At 34.7% G+C, this 26,285-nt stretch overlaps 1 protein-coding gene and 1 pseudogene across 1 annotated transcript in view; one reads left to right on the forward strand and one right to left on the reverse strand.

The window, feature by feature from the left end:
- The window catches only part of LOC111056609, a 121,429-nt gene that overhangs the window by 45,194 nt on the left and 49,950 nt on the right, over positions 1-26,285 (reverse strand). The window contains exon 3 of the mRNA XM_039424751.1: positions 2,283-2,423. Coding sequence (XP_039280685.1) covers positions 2,283-2,423 — 141 coding nt within the window. The remainder of the gene's footprint in view (positions 1-2,282; positions 2,424-26,285) is intronic.
- On the forward strand, positions 19,559-19,709 carry LOC120350738 (annotated as a pseudogene).

Genomic DNA, 26,285 nt, shown 5'->3' on the forward strand with positions numbered 1-26,285 from the left:
GTATTACATAGTGAATAACATCGTATTTGTTATTCAATTTCGAATTCCGAACAAATTTTCATAGCTTTCACAATTTGAGAATTCCTCAAGGTTTTCCTAGTAGAACTGGGTACTAGTAGACTGGTTTCCTAGTAGTAAACTGGGTACTGTTTTTTGAACTTTAAAAAGTACTGCATCGTGAAAAAATTGACCATCTATCCTTATGAACGCATAGATCTATACTCTGAATAAAACCAGTTTGGATTTGGAAAAAAAATCAGTGTTGCCAGATTGTGTGAAATTTCAATCTGTAGCCTACGTGTAAGCCCATATGACTGGATATTTTCAAATTGACAATATCCCATCATATTGAGCGAGCAATTTCTGTATTTATATATCTGGTTATTTATGTTTAACCGATCTCGAAAACGGCTCTAACGATTTTCACGAAATTTGGAACATAGTAGGTTTATGATATAAAGATTCGATTGCACTAGGTCTCATTCTTTGGAAAACTCGCTGAACGACATTAAAAGGATAATTCATCCTTGGAAAACAGATGATAATCTCGTCATCTCTCGATAACAGAAGATGCGTGTGCCTGTGTGGAAGAGAGAAAGAATTATTTCCAGCTGTGTAATCATAATCAATCAGCAAGAAATTTTATCTAGCTAGACAATTTAATCGATTTGATCCTCACAGTCTGATTTGTTGACATGGCACGATAATCCTCCTAAACAAGAGTATATAATGATTTTCAAAGATAATCATTATTTGACAATTTCAAGTGATTAGTGAGTGTTATTTTGTTATTCAATTTGGTTTGTATATAATCTAAATTATAAATTTTTTGTTTTCAAAAGTTTGAACAGAAAATTGAACCTGAATTCAATAGTATGGAGCATAACCTACTTTCTGGACCATTTATAATGTATAAATCAAAATTTATACATATTTATAAACACTATATTTTAGAGAAACAGTTGCACAGTTGCACAGTTGCTCGAGACATTCAATCGAGATTGAAAGTTAGCAGACTTTTGTGCAACCGGTTGGAAGACTTGAAACAGAATTTGGCAATATGGAGTCGTTTTAACTTTTTTTATTCAGAGTATAAATACCCATGAATCAATCAAATCAAATTTATTCATCAATTAACAACAGTGTTACAAAAAAATAAATAAATAATTTTTTGTTAAATAATTGGCGTGGATAAGAAAAAAAGTAATCTTGTGCTCTAGCCAAGAGTTCAAGCATTCCTTACTATAGTCGACATGATTTGAGGATTAATAAAGCACTTCATAATAATATAATCAAGACCAGTACAATATAGAAATCTGGTGTGGCGCACTCACACATCTTTCCTTGCCGTTATGAGAATTGATTACCTGACTCTAGTGTTCACGCGCATCTCAAGTCTACTTATAAACAAAGATCTGAGTCAGCTGGTGACAGGAAAATAACGCTGGAGACATACGAGGTCTGCTATCTCTCCATAGTGAATCATTCAATAGAATCAACAGTTGCCAACAGTTTGCAATTGGATGATCACATTTTCTCGAATTTCGAGCTTATTTCCAATTTTAGGTGAAAATGTTACTAAACATTAATTGTAGAGATTTTTATGCTCAATCTTTTCCACTTGATTTTTTTGTTTAAATTGTAACTGAAGCCTGATAATTGGGTATCTGAAATCAAAGTTTGCATGGATGGGGTGGAGCTCCTGAAATTTTTACAGATTTGAGACTGGTGGCAGTTGATAGAGCTTATCAATGACTATTCCAGGTATGAATTTGATCAAAATCGTTGGAGTCGTTTTCGAGAAAATCGCGAAAAACCCTGTTTTTCATAACATTTTCGCCATTTTAGCCGCCATCTTGGATTGCATTCGATCGAAATTGTTCGTGTCGGATCCTTATATTGTAAGGACCTTAAGTTCCAAATTTAAAGTCATTCCGTTAATCAGGAGATGAGATATCGTGTACACAGACGCCTTCAGGGGACCTTGAAACGTATAGAAATTTAGAAATTGGGGTACCTTAATTTTTTTCGGAAAGCAATACTTTCCTTACCTATGGTAATATGGCAAGGAAAGTAGTAAATCAGTTGAGTAGATGTGAACCCTTCAAGCCATATACTTGTGTGAACAAGTTATAGTCAACCAGTCTAGTTTCTAGAAAGCATTGTAGTATTTCTTAGGATACTTATTCAAATTAAAATTAAAATTTATTTTTTCAATCAAAACAATTACAATTTCAAAGAAGATTGAATTTCATCGAAAATTGATTGATTGATTACTTCACCTTGATACGTCGATCCTGAAGCATTTTATTGGTTAGCTGCGTGATCCTGAAAACAGGATGATCAGCCAACGCTTCAGGTGCCTCTTCGACGCCCATTTTTCCTTCCAAAATCAATCGTTTCTCTCGTTCAACTTCATCTGCCTGCAATGCAAAATATTAATTGGAAAAGAATCGTTGTAAAAACTGTTATGATACATGATACACAGAGAAAAAATTGAGAAATTTGAGGATAGCTTTCATGTTTGTATGAAACAAAATTGCAGCAAAACCTGGAATATGTCATCAATTTGAAAATATCGTATATTGAGTCGCAAATATTTATTGAATATTCAACATTTCAATATGTAGATTACCGTTAATAAAGTTATCATATCATGTCTTTTAAAACTTTATTAACCAGTTGTTATTATTAACTTCTTTACATGAAAAGTTGACGGACATTCAAGTTGAAGATATATGGAATACACTGGGAAAACTTCCTATTTATTCATTTATTTATTACACAATTTTCACATGAAATCACTAGTGATGTATGATACGTCAACTTGATATAAATGGAAACAATGAAGAATGAATAAGTGCGATGATATTAAGTGCAAAATTTGACTATAATTTGGTATTTTAATCATTCTAAATTCAAAATTTCTAGCTAATATATATTCTTGAACAGAACTTTGAACTTTAAATTTCCTCAGTAAGAACATAACCTATTTTTTCGGACATTTCATTATTTATCAAAATTTGGGAACAGAATAGTTTTGGGCTATGCCTGTTGTTCTATCCCGATCATATTCATATGATTTGTAATTATATCAACGAATAAATAAATAAATAAATAGATAAATGGATGATAATACATATTACATTATACATATGTATATACATATTACACATATTAAATTATTAGGATCATTAAGATTCAGTGGAGATTTTTTCAAAAAATTCCACAATTTTATATGGGCAAATATTCAAGAGACTATTTCAAGGCTTTCTTTGAAACGATCAAAGAGAAGAGTAGCACTGTCTTGAATTCTATCTGGCGAAGAATTGAAAATTTTTCAATCAAATATATTTTCGAGAATTAAGTAGTATCTACTTAATACTGAAGCTTTAAGTATCTACTTAATTTTCGTGATTTTTTATAATTTTTCATTTTAAGTTCTGCTTTGATTATTATGATCAATATACTATAAGATACACTTTTTGAGGATATCTTTTTCGCTTTCAAATTTGTGTGAAACAGGATAGTATGAACTAAGATTGACTGATTGAAGTATGTATGAACTATGAACTGGACGATTGCCGGAGATTTGTTAAAAACAATTATTGTAACATTATACTTTTGTTTATAATAATACTCTGTGATGACGTATTCTTACTTCTTTCTAGTCACCTGAAACAAGATCCTGGTTTTGTCATTGAAAGTCACGTTTTATAATTTAGTTTGTACGTTATGTTTATTTTGTACAGCTTACTTTCGAGTTGATTGCTGTAATCATCCCCAAATCAAATCTCATTTTTGATATACGTATGTCAATCTAGTTCGCTTCATACAATTCGAACTTCATTATCACTTCTTCCGAGCCTCAAGCTACTAAATTAGTTTTGGATATAAAACATGTGCATTCATAATAATAATCCGTCAGCCAGGGGGCTCCGCCCCCTGGACCACCGACTGGGTCGTCCGAAAATGAGATCAGCGGGCTCGCATCGCTCGCCTGCATGTAGACCTCAGCGGAACCTCTGTACCGAATTCTGGACCCCCGACTGGATTGTCCAAAAATGAGATCAGCGGGCTTGCTTCGCTCGCCTGCATGTAGACCTCAGCGGAACATGTATACCAAATTTGAACGTATTATGTCAATTTGATCTCGAAAAACACCTGTTACTATATCGACGTATCTTTGGCGAACAAAATTCTTCCACTTCAGCTGAACCTGTGTACTGAATTTTTTTTAATATATTTCCATAAATTATTGAAAAAGGTGAGGAAACGCAGAAAAGCTGAGAAAACGCTTATTTTGGGCGTATCTTTGGCGTTATTTCAAATTCCTTCTAACACAACATTATTGCACCCCAGCTGAGATTCTGTAGTGAATTTGAACATTTTCTGTTTATTTGTTCTCGATAAAGCTGAGAAAACGCTAAAAAAGGTAGATTTTGGGCGTATTTTTGGGAATTTTTCCTAATCCGTTCTTATTGCGCCTTCTAAAGGGCCAACTGAACACACCTACCAAATTTGAAATGTTATGTCATATTATTTTTTATCATATGTTAGGACGATCCAGTCGGGGTTCAGACTAAACGTCTGGCTAAACGGATATGGCGAGCGAAGCAAGCCTGACGGCTAGTAATATAATATTCCCAGGAATAGCTCTGATTGAAGTAGCTAGCAGTACCCAATCAATTTTTCCGCGATAAATCAGTACCTCCTAAAAAGGTATTTAGGAGGTACTGGATAAATTGGTATTCAGGAGGTCCTGGATAAATGCATTTCAATCTCCAACTTGGTGCTAACCTAACAAAGTCAACTCAACTTAATGCCAACCTGACAAAATTTTTAATTTAGTTACCAGAACAACTGTTTCGAAGAGGTACTCTCTGTAGATTATAGTTCTATATTAACATATGGTATGAACATTTCAATTATAATTTTAAGATATTGGAATAAGAAGAATATACATGCTAAAAGATGAACGTTTAACCCTTAAAAACCACCCTTTAAGTTAAAATATCGCCAAAAGATTTCTTAGTGCCCCTCTAAAGGGCCAACTGAACATACCTACCAAATTTGAACGTTTTTGGTCCGGTAGATTTTTAGTTCTGCGAGTAAGTGAGTGAGTGAGTGAGTCAGTCAGTGAGTGAGTGCCATTTCGCTTTTATAATATAGTAGACTAGCCGTCAGGCTCGCTTCGCTCGCCATATCCGTCTAGGCAGGGGGCTCCGCCCCCTGGACCCCCGACTGGATCATCTAAGAATGGGATCAGCAGGCTCGCTTCGCTCGCCTGCATTTTTCATTTGGGCATTTTTATCATGTATTAGGACAATCCTGTCGGGGGTCCAGACTAAACGGATATGGCGAGCGAAGCGAGCCTGACTGCTAGTAATATAATATTCCCAGGATTGAAGTAGCAGTGCTTAATCAATTTTTCCGCAATAAATGGATTTAAATCTTCAACTTGGTGTCAACCTAACAAAGTCAACTCAACTTAATGCCAACCTGATAAAATTTTTTATTTAGTTACCAGAACAACTGTTTCGAAGAGGTACTCTCTGTAGATTATAGTTCTATATTAACATTTGGTATGGACATTTCAATTATAATTTTAAGATATTGGAATAAGAAGAATATACATGCTAAAAGACGAACTTTAAACCCTTAAAAACCACCCTCAAAGTTAAAATATCGCCAAAAGATTTCTTAGTGCCCCTCTAAAGGGCCAACTGAACATACCTACCAAATTTGAACGTTTTTGGTCCGGTAGATTTTTAGTTCTGCGAGTGAGTGAGTGAGTGAGTGAGTGAGTCAGTCAGTGGGTGAGTGCCATTTCGCTTTTATATATATAGAAGATTGAGTGAGTATAATATTACAAAACTACATTCATTTACATCAAAACTTTATTTCATTATCATAGATTGAGATGATCTATGAAACGACAGCTTCGTTAGAGATAGCGTCACTAATCCCAGTTTCAGAAAACACTTGCTTTTTAGAAAACCCCTGCAAAGAATGGATATACATTCGGGCCTGTGATGAAATTTAAACCGCTATGAAATCGGTGATGAGCGGCAAAAATTGAATGGGACTCTCGAAATGACAGATCCATCACGCTACGTCCAATTACTACAATCGCATCGTACATGAGAGTGGGCAGGCCACCACTGCAATCCGCATTTGATTATCCAGGAATGGATCAGATTCCCAATCAAAATGACATGATTCATTGGATACGTTTGACGTACATTAGAAGCGGTATTGATGACTTTTAAATAATTGTTAATCTCACACTTAGTCCCGTAAATAACGAGGTAGAAGAGTACACATTCAGCTGCTAATCAAACTAGAGTATATTTATATTTTGGAGTTATAGCAGATTATTCCAGTGGACTAGTTGTGAATCATACCTGATTTGACCATGTTGAAATGTATTGATTGAGATTGATGAAACCGGGCATTGATTGGTATATAATGGAGGTGAAGAGAAGTCAGCGATAATCCCTGTATCCAGAACTGACGCAATTCACAAACTATGTGTATGGACCAGTGGACTTCACATTGATTAAGTGGTTCATGAAGTCAAGGACCGAGCTCATTTGTCTCAACAAATATTCCCACAGGCAGGATGTAAGGATCTGTTCTCTATGCAACATGAAGGAGGAAGAGGATGTAGTCCACTTCATAGCCAGGTGCCCGGTGCTTGCAGAGTTCAGAAAGCGATACTTCGGAAAGACTTTGCTTGCTGTAGAGGAGCTGAAGACGTACCTGAATGGTGACAACTGGATGCTGATAGGACAATACTGCAGAGATGCTTGGGCGTACAGATATTTCTTGATTCAAGAATTCAATTTTTAATCCATACACACAAGATGTACTATTACCCTCTCTTCCTCTGTAAAATAGTATTTGCCATTTTTTATTTTTTGTATATATTGTCTATTTTTAAAATGAATAAATAATATTAAAATTCATTTATAAAAAGCTTGCCAACACCTCCTGACGGCACTCAGCCAAGGAGAAAATGCGGACAATAAAAATGTATTAACATTTACTTGATTATTTTCTAAAATGTAATGAAATTTCGTTCAATAGAAGCCTTTATTTATTTATTATTTAATGGAGGTGAAGATATTCCTTCCTTTTTTTCCAAATGAGATCGTCGTAGTCATGTAATACATTATATCGATACCGAATTTCAAAAGTAAATCAATTGTGAAACTCACACATCGATATCTCAAACCGTTACAGTGATCTATATCAATTCTATGGCAGAAGAGGACAAGGGAGAAGGAGAATATCATGGCTGAAAAACCTGCGTACCTGGTTCTCCAAGACAACAACAGAACTTTTTAGGATGGCTGTAAATAAGATGTCCATAATCAGACTGATCGCCAATATTCGGAACGAATAGGCACTAGCAAAAGAAAATTATATCAGTTGATTACATTCATGCATCGGTACCACAAAGTCAACCCATTGTCAACGAATTTGACTCACCAGAGCACTCATCACTAAACTTATTTTTGATTTTTTTCAACAAATAGGTTACCCAGATAAAATATTATCGTGTTGCATATTCATTATCTCGCACTATCAATTTCAAACTTGAACTACTATATCTATGAAGTGGAAAATATACTTACTATTACCAGTGACAATGAGTAAACCAGAAATTAGTAAGTGAATTTTCACTCCATAAGTGTTCAAAGTTAGATATATCCAGTACAATCTATAATGACTACTGTACTTTGGAAGTGTTTGAAGTTTGACATTCCAATACTGGGTTTACACCAAAGTTATTAACAAAATGTTCATAAATGAATCCTTAATATATTCTATCAGATTGAACGGAGCTTGACATGCACATAAATGTTCATCATGTGTATGATAAGTTATGTTCGATCTAATAGGATCTATAAGGATTAAGTTATTAACATTGTGTTAATAACTTTGGTATAAACCCAGCTTAACCATTATAATCTATAATGACTACTGTTATTATTTAACAGTAAATAATTTATTATACAGGGTGTCCCACGAAAAGTGTAACAGCCGAAGAGCATGACCAGTAGAATGACAAAATTGTAAAATTTTGCAACAAAAAATGACCAGTAAAATTTTCTTATATCGACCTTAGTTTTCGAGATATATCGATTTTCCGATATTTTTGAAAAAGTTAATAACTAGAAAACCATCAGTAAAAATCCAAATCCAAGGACATGGTTGGAAAAAGGAAGAAATTTCCAATAAGATTCCCATAATTTGTTCCTTTGATTAACGTTTTTGAACTTCTTATGAGCGTTCAAAGTTGAAAAAGTACATTCGTCGAGTTCAAGTCCAAATTTCAAACAGTTTGAACACTCATAAAAAGTTTAAAAGCGTAAAATAAAGGAACAAATTATATGAATCTTATTGGAAATCTCTTACTCTTTCCAACAATGTCTTTGTAATTATATTTTGACTGATAGTTTTTTAGTTATTAACGTTTTTCAAAAATATCGAAATACCTCGAAAAATAAGATCGATATAAGAAAATTTTACTGGTCATTTTTCGTTGCAAATTCAATGTAGAATCCATGGTCTTCGGCTGTTACACCTCTCGTGGGACACTCTGTATAAACAGCAAAGAGTTCCTAGTATTTGCCTACACTTTATATGTTTTTTCTTTATAAGTATTATTATGTATGAATAATTACGTTTATTTTCTATATTTTTACTGATACATCATATTGTGAACAGTTAGTAATATGTCTTCAATATTCTAAATTGGCAATAAATGCAATTGAAATTGAAAAATCGAAATGTAGTTTATCATCACCATCTCAAAGTACAATTACATACGGCGAATGTCGTTTCCTGGATGACAGACTGGATTTATTTCCAAAATTGGGCACTCATCATATCGTCTAGCAGTAACCTGGAACACGCCACCTGTCAACGGAGTTGCTGATGGTAAATTATTGCGATACGTGTGGGCATGGCCACGGCAAGAGGTGTTTGATCAATAACTCAATAACATGTGAGCCTCGACCGTGAAAAAACCATACAAGTCACCTTCTCAGTCCTCATTTTTCCCCAAAGTCACCTAGCTGTCTCAGAATGACAGTCGAGTTGTCGTGTCAACTCTGAAGGAAACTAGCGGTTCGAAAAATAGGATCTTGTTCTGGAATAAATTGCTTCTAGTGATACAGCAGCAAACCAGTATCACTGGAATAATATATATTGTATTCATAGAATTCTGTCATTTGTGTGTATAAAATTGTATATGTATCAGAATATCAAAGAATTGGTTCTATAGTACCGTATCATGATCAGCTTATAAATGAAAACAGAAATCCAAGTACCCTTTTTAATATTATTTGGTCAAAAAATGTTTCGTCTATATGATGCCATTATAAAAAAAATATTTAAAAAGGGTACTTAGATTTCTATTTTCATTTATATTCAAGAGTAGCCCTAAGGAAAAAGACATGATAAGCTTGCATATATTTTCAAATTCCTACTCATAGAGGTGCATACAGATTTACGCGCCGCGAACATGAGCAATTCTTTTTCAATCAGCTGATGCCAAGCTTTTTATATCTGTATCTTATCGTTTCTTTAAAAATACAGATATAGTCAGCTGATTAAAAGTGAATTGCTCATGTCCACGGTGCGTATATCTGTACGCACCTTAACATTAACATACGATTGGAGAATGGCTTTCATATAAATTCCATTCTCATATATTCTGCATTCCATAGATCCCAGTTCCAGGTTACTGACATACTGCATTTGCTGAAGAATGTAGTTTTGTAGAGGTTATCTTTCTTTTTGTACAGTAGTTAAAATTTGGACTGGGCCGATAATTCAGTTGTGGTAAGAAATAAATTGATGTTTGGGGAAAGAGTGGGTTAGGCTACATAAACATCAATGTGGCCAAAATTAGAGGAATTTTGGCAGTGGAATGGAAGAACTCATAAGAGATTAGAATGAGATTCATATCATGAGAGATTGGAGGCACCAACTTTGTTGAGCTTTTGATCACAAATACGGTAAGAATAATGATCAAAATTTGACTCAAATTGATAGAGCGAACTAAAATTAGCTACCTCTTGAAACTAATTCCATTAAATTTGAAGTAAGAACAGTTTTATGCTGAGCCTGTTGGTCCTTCATCCTTTTCTAATTATGTTCAAGATTTGTATATCATGGAATAATACTTAAATTAATAAGTTCAAGGCCGAGAAAAATGTTGAGTTTGTGTATTACAATAATAAAAAAAGATTAACATTAGAACACTCTTGATCATTTTGGAAGAGCCATGGTGGGAAGGAATCATTGGAAATTCAGAATTCCAGATCCAATTTAGCCCATACCTCATTATTATCCAGATTTGTTCATTCATCTAGATCTCATAGATTTTTTACTAATGTGTGTCGCTGTTTGAATGAACCACTTACTGTGGGAGTGGCTTGTCTAGGTCAATGACAGACATTCACCATGATAGGCTATCTATCCACCAATCATAGCGCTAGCTCATTACTAAAATTCTGCTGCTCTGTAATCCAGTTTCAGTTTACAAGAGATTCACAATGCTGTTACATCCGTCACCAGTATTAAGTTATTTTTATTAATTGTGTTTGTGGTAACATCATAAAGGCCTAGTATTTTGATTAAATGATTCATTGATTGAAATATTCTTAGACGAGCTTCTAGCGTATGCATTAATCCATCATATTCACGGATTGCGTTTAATTCATTCATATTTTCCAGCACGGATTGCGTTAAATTCATTCATATTTTCCAGCACGGATTGCGTTAAATTCATTCATATTTTCCAGTATTAGTAGTTATGCAACACTTTGATTTCGTTACATAACATGGAACAATATAACACTTCAAGCGTTCTCAAATTATATTAAGCCTATTCCAATGATAATATCCATGGAAAATGCAATATAATCTTCTCAAATTGATGTTTATCATGACTCAAAATATTCAAGGTGTCACCACAGAGGAATAGAATAATGTTTATGTTCAGTGTAAGTTATGTTTTCCACTTTACAGTAGAGTTATCCACGAGTTTCCTATTCATCCACTAGTTATCTCCATTTGTAGTTTATCAAGGACTGATTTCTCTTTTTTCCCCTTAGGGCGACTCTTGAATATAAATTAAAATTGAAATCCAAGTACCCTTTTAAAAAGTTTTTACTCACTATATGCTTTGGCTATATGATACCATCATCAATATCAATTGATTTATCATTATCAATCTGATTTGATAATGTTATCATATAGCCGAAACAAGTTGTGAGTAAACAAATTTAAAAGATTTCTATTTCTATTTATACAAATTTCTCTGTTCAAACAACTCGAAAGTGTAAATTTTAACCTACATGTTGTGTCTTTAAGTAATGTCTTCAGAGACATAAATAATAACAACATGGTGTTCTGGGGAATTTTATAAGATCAATCACATAGTCAGTCAAATTTGCTGGATCTTCATAGAGACTTCAGTTTTCCTTAACCAGATATCATGTTCAAAGCTCATTTTCTTAGTTCAGAGTCTTCTCAGGTGATTGATGATATGACAATCATTAGTCGATATTGATGTGATAAGTGATTGTAATCTGATAGGATACAATACTAATATTGTTCAAAACAGTTAATGGCTTGAATAGAAATTTGAAAATGATTATTGACAAGTGAGGTCAAAGATTCAAGTCGACGGATTCACATTTCTCTTCATGTTTTTATGTTCCGCATTAACAGCGAAACGCAGCAATAGATTTTTATGAAATTTGACAGATATGCTCCTTTTTGAATTTCGCGTCGACTTATACATATGGTTTTTTGAAATTTCGCAATTTAAGGATAATACAAAAAGAAAAGGAGTCTCCTTCGAACGCCAATATTACTGTAAAAACCAGACTTTAGAATTATACAACACTAGCCGTCAGGCTCGCTTCGCTCGCCATATCCGTTTAGCCAGACGTTTAGTCTGGATCCCCGACTGGATTGTCCTAACATATGATAAAACTGCTCAAATGAAAAATGCAGGCGAGCGAAGCGAGTGGACGATCCAGTCGGGGGTCCAGGGGGCGAAGCCCCCTGGCTAGACGGATATGGCGAGCGAAGCGAGCCTGACGGCTAGTGTTGTATAATTCTAAAGTCTGGTTTTTACAGTAATATTGGCGTTCGAAGGAGACTCCTTTTCTTTTTGTATTATCCTTAAATTGCGAAATTTCAAAAAACCATATGTATAAGTCGACGCGAAATTCAAAAAGGAGCATATCTGTCAAATTTCATAAAAATCTATTGCTGCGTTTCGCTGTTAATGCGGAACATAAAAACATGAAGAGAAATGTGAATCCGTCGACTTGAATCTTTGACCTCACTTGTCAATAATCATTTTCAAATTTCTATTCAAGCCATTAACTGTTTTGAACAATATTAGTATTGTATCCTATCAGATTACAATTATCACATTCAATTATAATTATTTTTGTTCTGAAGGCAGAATCAGTGTAAATTTGATATCAGTTAATTTGTAACTTTGTAACTGTATCAACTTCATTTTCAACTGTATTCAGCTTTCAAGCTCAGAAAAATTGATACGAGACGATCATTTTACTCATCAATCAGAATAAATTGACATTTTCTGTGACCTTCACTGCTTCATTCCACCAATAATATCTCCTGATATCACTTATCACATCAATATCGACTAATGATTGTCATATCATCAATCACCTGAGAAGACTCTGAACTAAGAAAATGAGCTTTGAACATGATATCTGGTTAAGGAAAACTGAAGTCTCTATGAAGATCCAGCAAATTTGACTGACTATGTGATTGATCTTATAAAATTCCCCAGAACACCATGTTGTTATTATTTATGTCTCTGAAGACATTACTTAAAGACACAACATGTAGGTTAAAATTTACACTTTCGAGTTGTTTGAACAGAGAAATTTGTATAAATAGAAATAGAAATCTTTTAAATTTGTTTACTCACAACTTGTTTCGGCTATATGATAACATTATCAAATCAGATTGATAATGATAAATCAATTGATATTGATGATGGTATCATATAGCCAAAGCATATAGTGAGTAAAAACTTTTTAAAAGGGTACTTGGATTTCAATTTTAATTTATATTCAAGAGTCGCCCTAAGGGGAAAAAAGAGAAATCAGTCCTTGATAAACTACAAATGGAGATAACTAGTGGATGAATAGGAAACTCGTGGATAACTCTACTGTAAAGTGGAAAACATAACTTACACTGAACATAAACATTATTCTATTCCTCTGTGGTGACACCTTGAATATTTTGAGTCATGATAAACATCAATTTGAGAAGATTATATTGCATTTTCCATGGATATTATCATTGGAATAGGCTTAATATAATTTGAGAACGCTTGAAGTGTTATATTGTTCCATGTTATGTAACGAAATCAAAGTGTTGCATAACTACTAATACTGGAAAATATGAATGAATTTAACGCAATCCGTGCTGGAAAATATGAATGAATTTAACGCAATCCGTGCTGGAAAATATGAATGAATTAAACGCAATCCGTGAATATGATGGATTAATGCATACGCTAGAAGCTCGTCTAAGAATATTTCAATCAATGAATCATTTAATCAAAATACTAGGCCTTTATGATGTTACCACAAACACAATTAATAAAAATAACTTAATACTGGTGACGGATGTAACAGCATTGTGAATCTCTTGTAAACTGAAACTGGATTACAGAGCAGCAGAATTTTAGTAATGAGCTAGCGCTATGATTGGTGGATAGATAGCCTATCATGGTGAATGTCTGTCATTGACCTAGACAAGCCACTCCCACAGTAAGTGGTTCATTCAAACAGCGACACACATTAGTAAAAAATCTATGAGATCTAGATGAATGAACAAATCTGGATAATAATGAGGTATGGGCTAAATTGGATCTGGAATTCTGAATTTCCAATGATTCCTTCCCACCATGGCTCTTCCAAAATGATCAAGAGTGTTCTAATGTTAATCTTTTTTTATTATTGTAATACACAAACTCAACATTTTTCTCGGCCTTGAACTTATTAATTTAAGTATTATTCCATGATATACAAATCTTGAACATAATTAGAAAAGGATGAAGGACCAACAGGCTCAGCATAAAACTGTTCTTACTTCAAATTTAATGGAATTAGTTTCAAGAGGTAGCTAATTTTAGTTCGCTCTATCAATTTGAGTCAAATTTTGATCATTATTCTTACCGTATTTGTGATCAAAAGCTCAACAAAGTTGGTGCCTCCAATCTCTCATGATATGAATCTCATTCTAATCTCTTATGAGTTCTTCCATTCCACTGCCAAAATTCCTCTAATTTTGGCCACATTGATGTTTATGTAGCCTAACCCACTCTTTCCCCAAACATCAATTTATTTCTTACCACAACTGAATTATCGGCCCAGTCCAAATTTTAACTACTGTACAAAAAGAAAGATAACCTCTACAAAACTACATTCTTCAGCAAATGCAGTATGTCAGTAACCTGGAACTGGGATCTATGGAATGCAGAATATATGAGAATGGAATTTATATGAAAGCCATTCTCCAATCGTATGTTAATGTTAAGGTGCGTACAGATATACGCACCGTGGACATGAGCAATTCACTTTTAATCAGCTGACTATATCTGTATTTTTAAAGAAACGATAAGATAGGTCAAAGATTCAAGTCGACGGATTCACATTTCTCTTCATGTTTTTATGTTCCGCATTAACAGCGAAACGCAGCAATAGATTTTTATGAAATTTGACAGATATGCTCCTTTTTGAATTTCGCGTCGACTTATACATATGGTTTTTTGAAATTTCGCAATTTAAGGATAATACAAAAAGAAAAGGAGTCTCCTTCGAACGCCAATATTACTGTAAAAACCAGACTTTAGAATTATACAACACTAGCCGTCAGGCTCGCTTCGCTCGCCATATCCGTCTAGCCAGGGGGCTTCGCCCCCTGGACCCCCGACTGGATCGTCCACTCGCTTCGCTCGCCTGCATTTTTCATTTGAGCAGTTTTATCATATGTTAGGACAATCCAGTCGGGGGTCCAGACTAAACGTCTGGCTAAACGGATATGGCGAGCGAAGCGAGCCTGACGGCTAGTAATATTCCCAGGATTGAAGTAGCAGTGCCCAATCAATTTTTCCGCGATAAATGCATTTAAATCTTCAACTTGGTGCCAACCTAGCAAAGTCAACTCAACTTAATGCCAACCTGACAAAATTATTAATTTAGTTGCCAGTTAACAACTGTTTCGAAGAGGTACTCTATATATCTAGATTATAGTTCTATAGTAACAAATGACATGGAAGTTTCAATTATATTGGGAGAAGAAGAATAAACATGCTAAAAGACGAACTTTAAACCCTTAAAAACAACCCTTAGAGTTAAAATATTGCCAAAAGATTTCTTAGTGCGCCTCTAAAGGGCCAACTACCAAATTTGAACGTTTTTTGGTCCGGTAGATTTCTAGTTATGCGAGGGAGTGAGTGAGTGAGTTAGTGAGTGAGTGAGTGAGTGAGTGAGTGAGTCAGTCAGTCAGTCAGTGCCATTTCGCTTTCATATAGATAGATAAATCTGCTGTCGAGTGGATTATAAATTGCATGCAATTCAATATCTCAATGTAACTTGGTGAAAAAACAGCTGTTGTGTGCACTATTAATTGCATGCAGTGAGGCATGTAATTGATAACTTGAAGTAGCTTAGTATTTTCTCCCGACTTTCCTCTGCTTCCAACTCGGTAAGCTTTTGATGATGGTAGCATAGCTGTTCACATCAAATTATTAGCATAGTCGAAACAACAACCCAAATAGCCATTAGTCGTTTATACAACGATATCTTCTTTTAAAAATTTCTCATAACCTTCAGCTACATTTGGACTGTTGTATAAATTATAATTGGAACAGTTTTGGGCGTAAGTTAGCCTGTGGTACTCTTCTGTAAGTTCGACTGAGTCATTGTCAATTTTGTAGAACCGTTCCATATTTGAATAAAAACACAAATATGTTGTCAAATTCTACACAGTTTTATTCGGTACACGACCAAGGTTTCGTGACCACACCGGTCACATTTTCAAGTCACATTTTCAGGTCACAGTTTCAGTAAACTTGAAAATGTGACCGGTGTGGTCACGAAACCTTGGTCGTGTACCGAATAAAACTGTGTAGAATTTGACAACATATTTGAGTTTTTATTCAATTCTCTTTAAGTTGTATAACTCTAAATGATTCAATAAATAAATAAAATATCTCGCCGACAGGACAGAATATATCTGCGCGAGGCCTACTATTTACAGAACTACTAGTGTAGATTAGTTTGGAAGTAAGATTTCTTCCAATAAGAGAAATATTAGTTGTTTAGTTCTCACAAATATAATTCACTGTGGTGTTGGAAAATAATATTCCAAAATGGTGTAAATGAAAGAAAATATACCTTGACAGAGACCTCGAGGGAAGTTCTGTTGAAAAGAGCGCTATACTGTCAATTATTGTCGATTTTTACTGTTTTGACCGGGTAAGAGTATGAGAGACTATATGAGAGACACAATATGAGAGACTACCAGCGTCATAAAGCTTCACGGGGAAGAACTACTTGGACTATAGGATTGAGATAACAGTAAAAGTTGCGACATAAACGCCCTATACAATGGGATATCTACTTATGCTATTGTTTCTCTATGGCTATATACAGTGGATGAATGTGTAGATGTCTTGAGGGAGTAGAATTAAATATCAGAGAATTATCACAAAATAAAAATTCTCTTCAAATTGACTAAAATTGATCGATTTCTTCCACAGGGTGCTCTTAAAGGCAGTGTTATTTTTGACTTCTTCTCCTTGCACTATTATAATTATGTTTTGTTTTATTATTGATTGTGACGATTCAATGTTGCGAAGCTTGTCTTTTTTATGCAACTCACTGAATAAATGAATTTTTTTTTTGATTTGAGACAGATACTGTGAGTGAAAGAGAGAAAGAGTGAGAGTGATTGATTGATTGATTATATGCCTTTATTAGGGCGGAGTTAGGACTCACACAACTAGGACTCTGCTACACAACCCTAGTGAGTGAGTAGGAGAAAGAGAGTAAATGTGAGAGAGTAGGTGGATGGCGTGTGAAAGAGAGAATAGAAGACAGAAAAAGAGAGAGTAAGTGAGAGAGAAGAGAAAGAGAGAGCCACTTACTATAGCAGACAGGAGAGAGCAGAGCTCCACAGCCTTCGCGGTTGGGAGACCGCTTACGACTGTCTTGACTCAACTTGGGAACTTGCATCGATTGCACGAAGTCTGACTTGCTCGATCTAATCAGCCATCAGCATTGCATTTCTATTCGCCAGACGTCATATAATATCATGCCAGACCAGCCGACAGCTTGATGATTGTATATTGTCTCTTCCTGATGCGCCCATATGCCACGAGACTTGATTTGCAAACAACGGAGGATATCATTTTGCCCTGTCACATTGCTAGTTCAAGGGTCCGCCATATACCTGGCACAGTATCGCTCTACCCCAATTCCAAATTCATCAAATAATAATATCTGTCAACCTTGTGAAGCGGTGGAATCGTTTATCTTTATCAAACCAAAAAGGATGAGAAGTTTTGACTTTTCTATCCAAGTCGCCTTAGCAACAGAGTTTGAAGTTTCAATTTCAATTTCAATTTTATTGATGTCATGCATTGTATAATAATACAATATTGACACAAGTCAAATACATAGTCACAATGGTAAATTACATCGAAAAAATATTAAAATAACAAAAATTTATTCAATTCGCTGCCAAGATGACAAGAATCACATCATTTTAAAAATTTCTCAATTAAAAAAATTCCAATATACTGTAAAAGGATTTTTCGATCAGCCAATCCATTAAACTTAATCTTTAACAAAACTTCAGAGTCGATCTCAGATATAACAGGTGGGAGAGAGTTCAATATTTTTCTGCTCATGTGATCAGGACTACCCTGGAAAAAAGACGTTTATAAAGACCCTTTAAAGACCTTTTAAAGACTTGGAAGTTTTCCAAGTTCCAGTTTTAATAATAAGAATTGAATATGTTTCTCTTTTTTGGACAAATTTTCATGTCTCAAATTTGTCAACTAATTCTAGGTTTGAGAACAAAAGATTTTTTTCAAAGTGAATTAAACATTGAATATGTTTCTCTTTTTTGGACAAATTTTCATGTCTTAAATTTGTCTACTAATTCTAGGTTCGAGAACGAAAGATTTTTTGAAAGTGAACTTTTGATGAAGAAATTTCAGAATGTGGATCACGAATTTATTCCAACTCCAAAGTGTTTATCGAGCATTGGGTGTTGAGTGGATTTTGAATTTTCAATTTGAAGCTCGGATTTTGCAGACCGGACACAGCAATGTCTACATAGGCCAAAAAGTTATTGACTCATTGAATGTTTCTAATTTTTTTTGTTGACCTATGATTGCATATGCACTTATATATTTTGAACAATTCAAAATTACAGACGATTTTCTGAAAATCAACATATTTTTGCCGCCATCTTGTTCTTTCTGTGATGACAAATATTTCTGAGATTGTCATCATGAATATTCTCTTTCTACATTCTATATTTTTTGCAAATTAGTTCTTGAAATAGTGGACAAAACGCATATTCCAACAATATTAGAAATCGTGTAACTCATGACTTCTTGAGAGAAACAGACTTGTAGATGTTATCAATCACTTAGAAATTGTGATTGATTCCATTTACAAGTGTGTTTTTTCAAAAAGTCATGAGTTAATATTGAGCGTTATTCAAAACCCTTCCAATACAAATTTTCATATCTCTGCTAATCCTGGGTAAGAAATTCTGAGATTGTCATCATGAATATTCTCTTTCTACATTCTATATTTTTTGCCAATTAGTTCTTGAAATAGTGGAGAAAACGTATATGCCAAACCTAACAATCAGAAATCGTGTTACTCATGACTTCTAGAAAGAAACAGACTTGTAAATGTTAACAATCACTCTTAGCAATAATTGTGATTGATACCATTTACAAGTCGGTTTCTTTCAAGAGGTCATAAGTTACACGATTTCTAATATTGTTTGGTTTGGCATTTATGCGATTTCACCACTATTCCAAGAACTGATTGGCAAAAAAATATTTAAATCTCGTACACAGGGATATGAACATTTGTATTGGAAGGGTTTTGAAATAACGCTCAAGTTCCGCCCAATATCAGAGGTTTGTTAGGGGTTTTCCTGCTTTTTCTAGGCCTTCTTAGGTTTCTCAAGTTGTTGCAAAAAATAGGTTAGCCCACAGTTTCTTGAATAAATCTATGTTTTTCTTGAAGGGAGTAAAAACCATAAAACCAAACATTCTACAATAGACCTACAACTTGCCTACTCTATCGTTGAGGAGAACGTTATTTCTTTAGTTCCCACAAATATAATTTACTGTAGGCCTAGTGTTGGAAAAATGAGAGAGGTACACAAATGGAATAATGGAAACGATTTGAAGGGGGGATAAAAACAATGAAAAATAAGTGTTTTACTTACCTGGCGTGGGGGTTACCGTGATCAAGAAGGCGGTTCCCCCAGGGCGAGGCCTTGTCATTGCACTGCGACTTGGTTGACCCCTGCGAATGCCCCAAATGTGGGCATCTCGGGCGCACAATTTATAAGGGGTGTTTCGTGATCAAGGTGAAGGAACCAGGAAGACGTAGAAGTATTGTACTGTGATTTATTCTCCATTTTGGTTTTATGAGCCTATTATTCAAGTGATATTGTTCGAACCACATTACTACCCAATGTACCGTAAAATGATATCAAAGTTCATTGCTGTTGTGATGCTTCTGATGCAGACGGAACTCACGTTACATCAAATAAAAAATATATATAAAATAACAAGCTAGAACCATACAATCCAATAAAACAACATAAAAAATATTCATTTATTTATTCATTCAGTTATTTTATTTGTTTGTACAATCACAAATCACATGAATATGTTCGGGGAAGAAGGTAATAATCAATTAATATTTCAATGATTAATGAAGAATATTAAGAAGTGTACATTCTTCGATGGAACGCGAATTGAAAAATCTGTTGAAACTCAATCTTGGTTGATCGGTTCTTAATCATTAGACTGGAGTGCTCTGATAGTCTTCCACAAAATATCTCAGGTTTATTTTATGGGCAAGAAAGTATTTCGAAGTAACTTTCCAACCCACATTTTTCCTACTTGCTTATTACTTCCAACAACAAGATAACAGAACTGTGCCTCAAGTTATTGAATAGTTCCAATTCTCATTAAACTAATTCCACAGGAATGATGTTCAGTTTTTGATCAACATTGAATTACAGTATGATGTGGGAATTTTTGTTCGAGCTCCAGAAGCAATTTGTGAAACCTCAGGTATTTCAAGAACGTTCGTTAAGAGAATAGCTTGTCTGATAAAACTTTTCAAAATGGAGGAATGAATAGTTTTGGAAACAATAGTTTGTGCGGTGAACATTCTATTCATTTATGCGATACAAACAGAAAGGCTCACAGACAGATTTAGTATGAGAACCAATGACACATCTGATGGTATATTCAATTTTATATTTCAAATTGTGAGGCAAAATAGACCTCTTCAGTAATCAGCAAATAATAGCAATGAGCTACTGTGTTCTCATTTTGTTATTGGGGAGACAGGAAGTATTGTAACAGTACGTGTAACTATTAGCACAGAATACAGCATAGATGCTTTCTCTGCTATTAGTGTTTCATTCAATAATTAATATGTGGAGGTCTGATTAGGGCTATTTGCTACACACCTGTGGAAGACAAATGTGTCATATTCATCAGACTAGAAAAAAATGCTCTGTATTTCAAGTATAGTAAACTTTCAGTCATCAATGAGATTAGAAATGACATTTTTGGAGAAGTGGCCAGTAGAAGTTACCATCCCGTGATTGGTGGAAATGCTTGCACCTGATTGGTCCAAATTCTCAGTTGAATACACGAAGTGGCGGCTTTGTTGGAAGTTAAATGGCGGATTTCATGGAGAATAAGTGCAATGCTCAATGAAATATGTTCACTAAAATTAAGAGCCCGCAACTAATGTTCCATTAGCTAAGCACCAACAGATTTTGTATCCACTCTGTTCTAAATATCGATCTTTGTATTCAGGATTACATAAATTTCAATCTACTTATAGTAGTGGTCAGTATAGTATAATGTCCATGATTGAACTTCGGGTACGCGAATGGGATTTTTCATTTATTTATTCGAGAAATAGTCTCGAGAAGAAGTTCTCTATGAAAATTTCAGGTTGAAAACTCTATAATAATGATTTTGTTTGTAATTTTTTTAAATTAAGTTTGTTTCATTCTCAACGAAACAAAAAAGAATGTAACGTGATAATTTGTGATAATTTGATGATAGAGAGTGTTACCTTATTCCATGGTATGTTTTAACAACTGAAGTTGTAAACTGCGGTATTATTTATTCATCAATTTATTCAACGGAGACAAAAACACATAATCATAAAAATAGGCTTATAGCCCTTTACTATTCCCGAATTTTGAATGAAGATTTGTTCAAAAGTAGTTATGATTTGTCATCACTTAAAACACGAATAATTTGATTTCAAAATGACTACAAAAATTTTTTTGAATTTAATGTAGGGAATTAATACAAACACTCCACTGAAGTAAACACAATATGAAACATTGAGTTCTTAGAAAATACTGAGTGATCTATAATATATATTTTCTCCAGAGACCACTCATCAAATCAACTTTGAAATAGTACATCAATAAAGATTATAAACGGCTGTTTTTAACTCTCTGACTCGGTACGATACAAGTCAGAAAGCTCTCTGATTGGCTGATTCTCAATAGGTTATCTGATTAGCCAATCGGAGAGTTTCTTATCGTATCGACACATCAAGACAGAACGTTTCTGATTGGCTGATTTTCAATGTGTCGTCTGATCAGCCAATCGGAGAGTTTCTTGTCCAATCGACACAAGACAGAAAGCTCTCTGATTGGCTAATTCTTAATAGGTTATCTGATCAGCCAATCGGAGAGTTTCTTGTCGTATCGACACAACGAGACAGAAAACTTCCTGATTGGCTGATTCTCAATAGGTTATCTGATCAGACGATAACCTATTCTCAATAGGTTATCTGATCAGCCAATCAGAGAGCTTTTGTGAAACCGGCGAGGAATCGGTAAGAGTGTGAAAACGACACTTTCGTTTCCCATCATCATGGAACTTCATTTCCATGATCAAGGTATTTATCATAGTAGTTGTAGATAATTGGGAAAATTTTGGGTCGATAAGAACAAATCTGCTTCCATACACTCCATAGCAAACAAATTTTACTAGTATTTCAGATGAAGTTGGAGATAATTATTGTGAACTTTCACTCAATTTCTAAGATCTAACATAAAATGAACAATATAGTTCAATAAGTTTTTTGAATGAAAATAGTATAGACGTTTTTTTGGTACTGTATTGTAACATATTTTATGCCCGTTTGAACGGTTAAATTATTATCTAAGTAGTGGAAAAGTGGTGATATGAAATGGTTATCTATTCAATAACGAAGAACAATTTGTTGATGAATTGTTGAGTTTTTGTCTTGGAAATGCATTAACTAAGTAGAGAAATAATTAATGAGTTTCCATGATTTCTGCAACTCAGTAATGCAACACCAAATACTTTTTCAGTATTTTCCTCTAAAAGCACTGTATATTCCATTTTCACTTGGAATACTACAGAGCATTGGTAGTATCGGACCCGTATCGTGTCGGTCCCGGCTGAAGTATGACAGTCGTAAGGCCCATTGACGGCTTAAATTATATAAATTATATATTCAGGCGAGGTGGAACTTCCGTCAGGGACTCCCCACCAATAAAAGCCATACGAATATTATATTATTATTCCTGTGATAAAGAACATACCCACCAGGATTCAATGTTGAAATTATGAAAATTTGTAATCGTTTACTCCGAATCTGTAACTATTGCTCTGATTTTCCTCTGAGCCTGCTTCACACGACATAAATGATACACAACATTAGGAACTTTTAAATTCTCAACACATCTGATAGACAAGATGGTTGGAGATAAATCATAAACAGATAAACTGACTCACAGATAGGTCACAAAACTTGGCACTTAGTTGCTGTGACTGATGGCTGAGAGGAGGGCGGTTTTTATTATTTGTTGGCAACCCTCAGGAGACTAGGAGATATATATATAAATAATATATTTACTCATTCACTTATCTATATAGATATGTATGAGATGAAAATATGTGTATAAAATGGAGTGAATATGTATATAACATGGTGTGGTTGGAGCCTAGTTTGTTAGTGTGACAATGTGTTGTTAGCGTGTCGAGGGAGCATTGTGTTTCAAATATTTATACTCCCCCTTTTCTTCTCTAGAACACCCCTCGCCCCTACAATAGTCACCCACGCAAGTCACCTGATCTGGCTAGAGCACACTAACTTTGACTCACATTTTCACTTCTTTCACTCCTTCTCCTCCTTCAACACCACTTCCTCCTCCTCCTCCTCCTACTCATCCTCCACCTTCAACACTTCCACCACCACCTCCTTTCTCTCCCTTCATCAGCCCTCCTCATCCTCCACCACCTTCACCACTGATTTCTCCTTCTCCTACTCCTCCTCCTCCTCCTACTCCTCCACCTCCTCCTACTCCTCCTCCTCCTCCTCCTCCTCCTACTCCTCCTCCTCCTCCTACTCCTCCTCCTCCTTCCCCACAACATTTCCATTTGCTTATCATTTCCTTATTTACTCCATGCTACTTTTCCATTTCTTTCAAAGTAGTATATATATTATATTCGTTTATAAATTATGTTTTTCTTAACCTCTTTCCGTCTTGCCTCACGCATTCCATTAACTTCCAACCTTCTCTTTGGTCTATTCTTTTCTACTTCTTCTTTTTTCTCTTCTTCTTCTTCCCTACTCTTCTAGCCTCATCAATCGATAATTCTATTCAAATCAACACAATAGAATATACATAAAAGGAATCAAAATCGAAAATAAATTTCCAATAGAATATAAAAACAGGCTTCATGGCGGGGTGTGCTGAGAAGAAAGAAAGGAGGGAAAAATACTTGGCAAACTATGGTTCTCCATGTAATAGGCAGGAAGAGGGTATAAAAGTAAGGAATGAAGGGTGGAGAGGAGGAGAAAAGGGAAGTATTGGAGAAGAAAGTAGGAAAAAAGAGAAAAAAATATGAAAAAATTGTAAGCGAGTCCACTTTCAACAAATGTATCTAAAAGAATTGGCCTTGAAAACAGCAGTTGGAGCAGAAATCACGTGATTCATACATCGATATGAAAGAAAAAGTTACTGTATGTCCAAGTTTTTATTTATAGTTTAGTTTTACTACTAATCTTAGAGTCTATGAGGAAGTGGTCCGGAATAAGGATTATTATTTCAGTGCTTATATGAATAATGAATGAATAATATAGATAAACTGTTTACCTAAACATCCCTTTATCATGAGAGGAAGGTTCAAATCTAGTTATTCATATAACAATGTAACAATATTCATAATATGAATAACTAGAACAGTTATTAGATATAATCTAATAACAACCAGCGGCTGGTTGGCCGCTGTGGCTTCGTATAAAATGAGCGCTGCTATCCAGAGATTGTCAGTTTGGTGTAAGGGTAAGCATTCCTGACTAGCAATTGGGAAGTACCGGGTCCGATTCCCGGGCTGGCAACTAATTTTTGGATAGTAGTTCTCATCGAATTTCCATCTAGCTGTTAACCCTGTTGTCAATGTCTGCAGTAGCAGAAGTCTTCGGGGTGATTTACAGCTTTTATTTAGGATTTTCGTTAAAAATAATAATTAGATATAATCTCTTTCTTCCATAGTACAGTATCCTTTCGTTTTCCAATCAATCGACTTCTTCCTAAATTTAAACGTCTTCATTGTTATTTATCTCAACATTCTTTGTCCGTCTTTTGTTTCTAACAAACTCACTCTCCCTCATGTCAATCACTAACTTTACTGTAGAAGGGGAACATGTCCAGTTTTCCTAATTTCACAAAACAAGCAAAAACCTACCCTATAAGAGAACTAAACGGTTGAGTTTTCCATGTCAATATGTGTAGTTACATTGTACTTAATATTATGTAATAATGAACCTGAATTTCTTTCAACAGAAGCTTTGAAAAAATCTTTTTCCTACAGTTACCTTGAAAAGTGGCCAATGCTGCACTGATTACAGAACGCAAAGAATCACTTTTCCGCTCTAGTGCGGGATTTTTTTTCCGCACTCCAGATTTGCAACATGGCAACGCAAAATAGTTGGTGGGTTATATGGAGCACCAGTGCAGCAAAATCAAAATTAAGTTGGTAACAGTGAGGTGCACGTTATAATAATATCAAGGACATGGTGTACAACAGTGGATGACAGCCACCACATTCAGCACACAGCCGCCTTCATTCATTTACTACTACATTATTCAATTTTATTTATTAATAATAAAATTACACAAAAAAACATTTGATGGATTTCAGGCAATTTTACCCATAATTACCCACTTTTCATATTCAATGGTAACTGTAGGAAAAATTATATGTGAAATACGTGCGCAAAGTTCCTCTGCTGCACTCAAGAAACCACGTTAACGTTTCTTTCGGTGCAGCAAACTGTCACTTTGCGCACTAGTTGCACAAATAACTATTTTCCAATTGGACATGCTACCTTCTTGCAGTCAAAATAAAAGTATAATTTTCTTGAAGAAACAAGATACACACTATCCACTCTTTCTATTTCCATCTTCTTTCTCCTTCTCCCATTATTATCTTCTCATTCTCTACACAATTCACCAACATCATTCCTTCTCCCTTCCTTTATTTTCTACTTCCCCTCCCACTCACCTTGTATCTTTCTTCTAGTTGGTTCTAATTACTTTCCTAGCCCTATTACCATAGGTAAGGAAAGTATTGCTTTCCGAATAAAATTTTGTCAAAAACCGGGGTTTTCGCGATTTTCTCGAAAACGGCTAAACGATTTTGATCAAATTCATACCTAAAATAGTCATCGATAAGCTCTATCAACTGCCATAAGTCCCATATCTGTAAAAATTTAAGGAGCTCCGCCCCATCAATGCAGATAGATTCCCTATTATCAGGCTTCAGATACAATTGAAACAAAAAAAATCAAGTGGAGTAGATTGAGCATGAAAATCTCTACTATTAATGTTCAGTAACATTTCCACCTAAAATTGAA

This window comes from Nilaparvata lugens, chromosome 3, assembly GCF_014356525.2.
Source record: "Nilaparvata lugens isolate BPH chromosome 3, ASM1435652v1, whole genome shotgun sequence".
NCBI classification, from domain to species: domain Eukaryota; kingdom Metazoa; phylum Arthropoda; class Insecta; order Hemiptera; family Delphacidae; genus Nilaparvata; species Nilaparvata lugens.